Raw genomic sequence first — 7,946 nt, 5'->3', positions numbered from 1 at the left:
GTGAGGCTCGATCCCAAGACCCTGAGATCATTACCTGAGCTGAAGGCAGAGGCTTAACCCTCTGAGCCACCCAGGTGCCCCCAGTGTCCCATTTTAGACTGAAGGTCAGTGACCAGTCTGCCCAGCCCTGGGCCAGGGAATTTGGGATTTCCTAGAGACAAACCCAAGACCCAGAGAGCAGAAATGGCTCGCTGTAACTGGCGCACAGCCAGGAAGGACCAGGGTCTGACTTGGAACTTGAACTATGAGCCTCAAGCCTATTTCTGACCAGTTTGTTTATTTATTTATTTATTTTTTAAAGATTTTATTTATTTATTTGACAGACAGAGATCACAAGTAGGCAGAGAGGCAGGCAGAGAGAGAGAGGAGGAAGCAGGCTCTCTGCGGAGCAGACAGCCCAATGCGGGGCTCGATCCCAGGACCCTGGGATCATGACCTGAGCGGAAGGCAGAGGCTTTAACCCACTGAGCCACCCAGGTGCCCCTATTTCTGACCAGTTTAATACAAAAAAGAGAGCAGTGGGAAGTTCTGGCCCAGAGGCCAGTCAAGTGTTCCTACAACCCGATAACACACTCCATGCCTGACGATGCCTGATGTACCCGGACTCCTACAGGAGCCCCTGGCCTTCCCTGTGCCCCGACTCCTACAGAAGCCGCCTGTTCCCAGCCCCTCACAAGGAAGGCTCCTACTTATCCTTCATTTTGGAGACAGACTAAGGCGGGTTGGGATTCCTTCTCTAATAGGACAAACCAATCTTTCTAGGCCTGTTTTCTTTCAGCTAGCACCTCTCTGGCCGGGCTGCAGGGAGAAGCCAGTCCCCGGCAAACCCCATGGAGAAACACGCAGGTACAAGCTGGCCAGTGGGAGCTCCCACCTCCAAGGCGCTGAGACAGTGATTGCCATGGTGGGTGCCGTCTGTAAGCCTCCACGGTCCCGTTCCCAAGCCCATTTTGCTTCCATTTCTTCCGTGATAGAGGGCTGCCCAAAAAGCAGCGATTCTAGAGAAAAATGGACTCCCTGCTGGCACCGATGCCTATGCCAGTGCCGGGAGCAGGTCGGGAGGGGAGGGCCCGTGGCTCCTTTGTCTCCCTGAGAGGCAGCTTGTGACTCAGGCTCCAGCTGGCTGTGGGAGGGAGGGGGCACCCAGGCGGAGGTCCTGAGGGAGCAACATGGCGGAGGGGAGGGGTGCTGGGAGCGGGGGCTTAGCCTCCAGTCCCAAATCCTGGAGCACCCTCTCCCCGGAGCTCCCCTCCCCTGCCTCAGGGAGCCGCGCTGCAGACATCACAGCTGGAATTCCCTGATTAGCAGCCCCCCCCCCCCACCTTCCAAAGACCCCGGTGAATATGCAGATCTGGACTGGCCACGAAGTCCCTACGACGGGAATAGATTCAGAGAGGACAGAGCTCAGCGGAGGCCACACAGCGCGTCCCCCAACCCGCCCCCGTCCCCGGCCTGCCGATTCCTGGACACGATTCTGAGGTCAGCTCCCAGCGCACAGCGGTTTTTGCGCCCCTCGACAGAGACGCCTCGCTCCCAAGCCGGGGCCATGCCCTGCATCTGGCCCGGGACGCTCGTGAGGACGGGAACCCCGCGTGAGGGTGGTCTTGGTCCCGCCTCTCGTCGGGGGCCGCCCTTTCTCCTCGCCCCTTGGCCTTCAACCCCCTCCTTCTACTTGCCCCGGCCCCGCCCCTTTCCGACTCCCCGGGGGCTCGGTGTCCTTCAGCCCCGCCTCCCTCCCGACCCCGCCCGCAGCCGCGCCCCCAGCCCCGTCCCCGCCCGCTCGGTCCTGCGGTCCCGCTCCCGCCGCTCCGCGGCTTCAGGTCCAGGTGCCTCCTGCTGGGCTGAGCGCGGAAGCTGCGGAGCTAGACTTTCGCCTGCCCCGGCGTCCTCTCCTGGATCTCTGATTCTCTGCGGCTCAGGGGAGGTGGAGATGTTCCGGGACCCCCTGTAGCGTTGCCTGGGCAGCTTCCCCGCCCTACCGAGTCCCGGGAAAGAGGGTGGGCCTGGAACAGGGACATCTGTGTCCTCCCCGCTCCTCCCCGACCCTCCTTCCGCGGGACCCCGGGCCGTGTTTCCCACCCCACCCCCACCGCCACCCCCGGGTCGGGACCTGGCCGCTGGGGAGGAGGTAGAGACCCGAGGGAGGCAGATTCCTGCTCTGGGTGGGCAAAAATGGAACCTCAGCCGCCCCCAAAAAAGCAAATGGGAGTGAGCTCGCACCCTGTGCCCAGAGGAGTGCCAGAGGGGTCTGGTGAGACACTAAATGGTGGGGTTGGAGAAGCACCTGGGGTTCCCTGAGGAGGGATGGATGCCTCCCAGGAGCCGAGGGACAGGCAGGAGCGCAGGCAAGGTTGTGACACAGCCCCAGCGGGCACTCTGAGGTCAGGGTACCCACCTCTCCAGCTCCCCGCCCCGGGGCCCTGCTTCCTGACCCTTTTGTGCCCGCCCTCTCCTCTGCACCTTTGCACACAGTCCCCTGGACCAGGAATGCCTATTCTCCGCTCCATTCCAGCAGGAAAAGTGGGCAAGGCTCAGGGCATACTTCCTACGGTCGAAAGCACTTCCTAGATGCTGGTCAGTCAACCCCCGTGCCCGCGGCAGGGATCGCCCTGTCCTGTCGTTATGTCCCACTCCTTCTCTCCCACTGAACCAGGACCTAATGGCAGGGCCCGAGGCTGACCTCCAAGCATTGCCCAGAATGGCGCTGGCCCAGAGCAGGTGTGTTTGGATCTGGTGTGACCAGTGGAGCAGTAAACAAATGGCGAGTGGCAGGACCAGCTCTGGGAAACTCAGTTTCCAGAGGAATTTCCGAGGGCTGGTGACTCCGGAAGTGTCTCCATCCCAGGGAGAGGAGACGGAGGCACTCTAGGGTCCTTCTACTTGCCACATGACCTCTTTGATCTCCGAAGGGGGCTTGGCCCTTGGGCTCCATTTCAGAGATGAGGAGGCAGGCTCTGAGGGAAGGCCTGTGTGGGGCAGTCCTTGCCGAGAGACCTCGGAGGCAAGGGGTCAGGTGTCTCCTCCAGGGCCTCCCCTGCTGGGCCGCCCCACCCCCACCCTGACCCCAGAGCCTAGGGCTGCTGGGCAGGAAGTGAAAGGTGCCTGCAGGAAGCCCCAGGAGGAACTGAGACTTGAGCCAGCCCTGCCTCCACCGGCCCGGGGCCCTGGGGACCTCAGGGAAACCAGAGCCTCCTTCAGGAAAAACTGGGCCAGAAACCCAGGCTGGGGGGAGGGGAAGCTGCTTCCCTAGATCCCCACCCCAACCAGCAGTTCTTCCAGAGTCTATCTTGGGTCCCTTTTAAAGCAAAAAGAGACCAGTTGGGGAGAAACATCTTTGAGGAGTGACGAAAGCAAGTAGTCAAGCCCGGAATGGATTCCTGGAGTCCGTCGCCCTCAAGAAGGGCACCTGGGCCTTCTGGACAGGGGCGCCGGGCAGGGGCCAAGCCTCTCTAGGCCAGCTCCACCAGGGTGGGCAGACTGTAGCTTGGGCCAGATCCTCTCACTCACCTCCAGGGCCTTTTTTTTTTTTTCCTATCTGCACAATGGGACATCTACTCCCTGTTGGCGGACATGAACTGGTCCAGATTTTTAGGAAACCAATTCAACCCACAGGGGCCATAAAAAAACTCAGGCAAAGGTTTAGGTCAAGGAGGCAGCGCCACCTCAGCTACAGTAGTAAAAGCTCAAAACAACCCAGTACTCAAGTGGAAGCCTTTACAAATGTTGAAAATCTTGTTGGTGAAGTGTTGAAAGACCAGACAAAACACATCAAATATGACAGCCACGGTACGAATTTATGCGCGTAAAATGATTACAGTCACTCGGGCTTATGGGTCATTTCTCCATGGCCTCCACCCTGGATCACTGCCCTGAATTTTCCAAAGCGTTTACAAAGTATTTGTCTCGGTTTTTTTCTAATAAAAAAAACCACAAAAACAAAAACTTTTTAAAAAGCGAACAAGGGATGCCTGGGGGGCTCAGTCGGTTGGGCTCAGGTCATGATCTCAGGGTCCTGAGTTGGTGTCCGAGCTCCATGGGGGGGCTCCCTGCTCAGTGGGGAGTCCGCTTCTCCCTCCCCCTCTGCCCTTGCCCCACACTCATCCTCTTCAATGAATAAATAAAACCTTAAAAAAAAAAAGAAAAAAGCAAACAAATACCCACGCCCCTCCTCCAGGTGCTGTCCATAAGATCAAAAGCTGTGACTTCATTGAAGGCTTCTTAGAAAACACTTCCTGGGACACAGAGCCAGAGACTGAAACCCCCCCCGAGTGGTGGGGTCCTTTCCCGGGGGCTGGGGGACACTGGCCCCCTCGTTGCCCACGCCTCCCCCCGCCTCTGCTGCTGGTTCTTCTCCAAGGAAATTCCCTTCTGTTATTTGCCAAGTCTTCTCCCTCTCTGGGTCTCAGTTTCCTTATCTGTAAAATGGTGGGGTGTGGACAAGGATCTTTTCAGGTTCTTTCAAGTCCTTCTCCTCGGACAGCAGACAGCGACCCGACCGGCCTGGAGAAACACTTTGCATCCAACACCCCCCCCCCCCCCCCCACACCACCCCCCCCCCACCCCAATTTTTCAGAAATGGAAACCGAGACCAGAGAGGAAGCTGGGGTGTGGCTGGGACACAGTGGTGCCAGAGGTTTGCATGTCTGGACCCCAGAGGGGTTTTACCTCCAGGGCCCAGCCCCCTGCTCTGGTACAAAAGGTGAGTGGGAGGCAGAGGGGGCCAGGAGCAGCACAGGCTCTCCAGTACCCAGATGAAGTGGAGTGGAGGTCTGCGCCCATTGCCGGGCCAGCTTCCCACCATCCTGCCGACTGCCAGCCACCTGACCTTGCCCCAGCCACCTGGCAGCTTGCAGAGAGGGGCATCTGGGATGAATTCAGGGAGGGAGTGGTTTAGGAAGAGTTAAATTGGGTATCAGGGTGCTGGGGGCTCCAGGCCGTCTTCTGGGCTGAGAAGCTGGTGGCCAGGAAGGGTGGGTATCGGCCAGGAGGCTGTGCTGGGCAGCTCAGGGAGAAGTGGGCAGAAAGGCATGAGATGCATGGAACAGAACATGACCAAGGCCCTACAGTGGGACAAATGGGACCCAAAACTCCATCTTCTACTTCGTAGTCCATGTTCCTTCAGAGGGTGCTAACCTGTGACAAGTTCCAAGGACTGTCCAGGACAGAGTCCGGGTCAGGAGGTTCTAACTCTGTAGGAGAGCCGGCAGGAGATGCAGTGCCTGACCGAGTACGGCGTGGTCCACAACTCGAGGAGATGGTCTCAGTCCCAGGCCCCAGAGCAAGGGCACTGCTGTCAGAGGAGCAATTCCACTGGGAGATTGGGTGACCCCGGGGGCTGGCACAGAATGGCCGAGTGACCATAGCACTTGGGGCCCAGTGCTTCAGGAGGGCAGGCCACAGAGAGAGGGAGCTCAAGGGACATCAGGTCCAGCTGGTTCAAGGCCACAGGTCTGCTCTGGCTTCTGAACAAAGGAGCCCCTTGGTAGTCCTGGGCCTTTCCCTGTGTACAGCTGAGCGCGCCTCGGAGACAGCTGGGACTCCAGGTGGCCTCTGAGAGAGGCTCGGCAGCGTGCCTTCAGCGTGAGCCCGCAGTCCAGCCCCAGGGGGGCTGGAGACTTCCTCCCAAGGGCAAGCCTGGGGCTCTGGAAGCTGCTACCAGGGTGAAAAATGGCATCGCAGGTCCTAGAAGGTTGGGCCAAGCTCAGGGTTGGCCCTCAGCTACAGATACCTGAGAGTTAGCACAATGCAGGCTCTTTGTGACAATCAGAATCATTGTGTATTAAATCCTGAAGCAAACCTGTGGGCTGGTTACTCCTTGCTACCATTTGCTTCGGTTAGAAGCAGGACAGCTGGGAGCGCACGTATTAAAGAGATCCGTCCCCGGCTGTAAATTAAGCGTCCTCCTACCAGATCCTTCTAGATCCATTCTGGTGGATGGTGGCTTCCCTGCACTTAGAGAAAAACCTCCTACGCCATGTGCCCCAGCCACTCAAAAGCACAGGAGCTCAGCCACAACCTTCAAGGGCCGCCAAAGATGGTCTGGTTTTAAGCCAAATGCTATGGTGCGATGGGGCCGCCACGCCTGCCGTCTGAGGTCTGTAGTCTGTGGCTCTGCGGGGTTAGCAGGGGAGCAGCGCGGTTCCCAGAAAAGGGGCAGGTGGGCACGGGAGTGGGGGGTGTGTGAAGAGCCGAATCCAACCTCCAAGCCCCTGGCTGACGGCCCACTGGGGGGACAGGGGCCACCTCCTGCCCCCTCCGTCGCTACTGCTGCTCAGGGCCGGCTGTCTTGGTGGTCACCAGCTCAGTGGAACCCAGCTCTGTGGCTGGCACAGGGACACTGTGGGCAGGTGGGGTGTTGGCTGTGTCTTCTCTGGTTGGAGGCCAGATGGGAGCGGTGGCATCAAGGGGTCCGGGGGGGAGGATGGTGACATGGTCCAGGGTCTCTGGTGGGGAGAGGTGGGAAATGCACGGTCAGGATTGCGTCACAGCCCTTCCCCACCCCTGCGCAGGAAGCCTCACTGGAGGGAGAGCTCTGGACGGAGCCATTAGTCCCGAAGCTCCTTGGCAGGGGTGCGGAGGGGTGGCAGGTCATGGGGCCTCCGGACAGGAAGTGCAGAGCGGGCTGGCAAAATGGGAAGTGCGGGGGAAGGGAGAAGCGGGGGAGCCTTGGCTCTCGGGCTCCGAGGGCTCCGGGAAGCCGGAGTCGTGTCCCTCCCGGGGGAATCGACCCGAGGCCTTCAGCGCCCGCCCCAGAGCACGGCCCCCGCTGCAGGCTCCCTCCCAGCTCCCAGGCCCCGCGTTACTTACCGCGGGGTTGCGGCTCCGGAGTCCCTGGGGGAGCCCCCGCGCGCAGCCGCCGCCGCCACCGGCAGCCCAGCAGGCCCACCAGGACCAGGGCCAGCGCCAGGCCCAGCAGCGCGGGGGCGCCGAAGAGCAGCGCGGGCAGCGGCAGCGCCGCCTCGGCCTCCGCCGCGCCCCCCGGGCCCACCGACTCCTGCGGCTGCAGCGCCGTCCCGGGCGCCGGGCTGCCGCTGGCCCCCGCTGCTGGGGGAAGGGACGGAGAGGGGGGGCAGGGGGAGGAGGGAAGAGACGGCGGGGGAGGGGAAGGGTCGGAGGGAGGCGAGGCTGGGCCAGGGAGGCGAGAGGGGGCCGGGCGGGCGGGTGGACAGGGGGTGGGGAAGACAGGGAGCGGTGAGCGCCACGTGGGGACCGCAGGTCCCCATGCAGGCCCCCTGCTTACAGCCCCCCATCAAACTGGTCACCGCGCCCCTTCCCCATCGTGGGGCCGGGGGCGGGGGAAAGGGGGGGAGAGACCATGCTTGCTGCTCCTGGGTGCCAGCGGGGCTGGTAGGGGGACCCTCTCTCCCCCCCACCAGGACGGCCCTGCTCCCCAGTTGGCCCGACTGGGCGGGCTCTTACCCGGTCTCGGTTCTGGCGTCCGGAAGAGATTGCAGGCCACGCAGTTTCGGACCAGAGGGTCAAAGCACTGGGCCTGGACGCACTGTGTGGGGGCCGGGCTGTCCCTGCCGCTCCTGTTCCTGGCCCCTCTCCTCTTGCTGCCCATGTTGCCTCACTCCCGGCCCACGGAGTCTGGCTTCGGAGGAGGAAACCGGGAGGGGCCACCACCCACTGTGCCCCGCCCCACCCTCCTGCCTGCTGGGGTGGGACCACTGTCCCCCGGGGCCCCAAGGCCCTGCACCCCCTACCTTCTCTTTCTACCTGCGGTTCCTCCATTCAACCGCTCAACCATCACCCCCAGACGCTGGCTGGGCGGGCCTGTGCTGGGCTCTGGGACAGTGCTGGGGTGCAGACCTGGGCCTGCTCTTGGCCGATAGAGGTTGGACCCCCCTAGTCAGGACAGAGACCTCGGGGTGGCCTCCTCTGTCCTGCTCCCCAAGGGCCAGCCCCAGCCCCAGACAGCCCCCACCAGCTACACCCGCCCCTGG

At 61.6% G+C, this 7,946-nt stretch overlaps 1 protein-coding gene across 2 annotated transcripts; it reads right to left on the bottom strand.

The window, feature by feature from the left end:
* Positions 1 to 3,775: 3,775 nt before the first annotated feature.
* TNFRSF13C (TNF receptor superfamily member 13C) lies at positions 3,776 to 7,656 on the bottom strand. Of its 2 annotated transcripts, none has more exons than XM_059401895.1 (3): positions 7,420 to 7,656; positions 6,808 to 7,044; positions 3,776 to 6,443 (listed from the first exon to the last, which is right to left on the bottom strand). In XM_059401895.1, the coding sequence occupies exons 1-3, from the start codon at positions 7,562 to 7,564 to the stop codon at positions 6,262 to 6,264; spliced, it is 564 nt and encodes a 187-aa protein (XP_059257878.1). In that variant the 5' UTR covers positions 7,565 to 7,656; the 3' UTR covers positions 3,776 to 6,261. The 2 variants fall into 2 exon arrangements, with proteins under 2 accessions (XP_059257878.1, XP_059257879.1); XM_059401896.1 differs by having other exon boundaries at positions 6,808 to 7,041.
* Between the last annotated feature and the right edge of the window lie 290 nt (positions 7,657 to 7,946).

The sequence above is a fragment of the Mustela nigripes genome, chromosome 6, assembly GCF_022355385.1.
Source record: "Mustela nigripes isolate SB6536 chromosome 6, MUSNIG.SB6536, whole genome shotgun sequence".
Lineage (NCBI taxonomy): Eukaryota > Metazoa > Chordata > Mammalia > Carnivora > Mustelidae > Mustela > Mustela nigripes.
The sequence above is the reverse complement of the archived record's forward strand: the minus strand, read 5'-3'. Positions and strand labels throughout refer to the sequence as shown.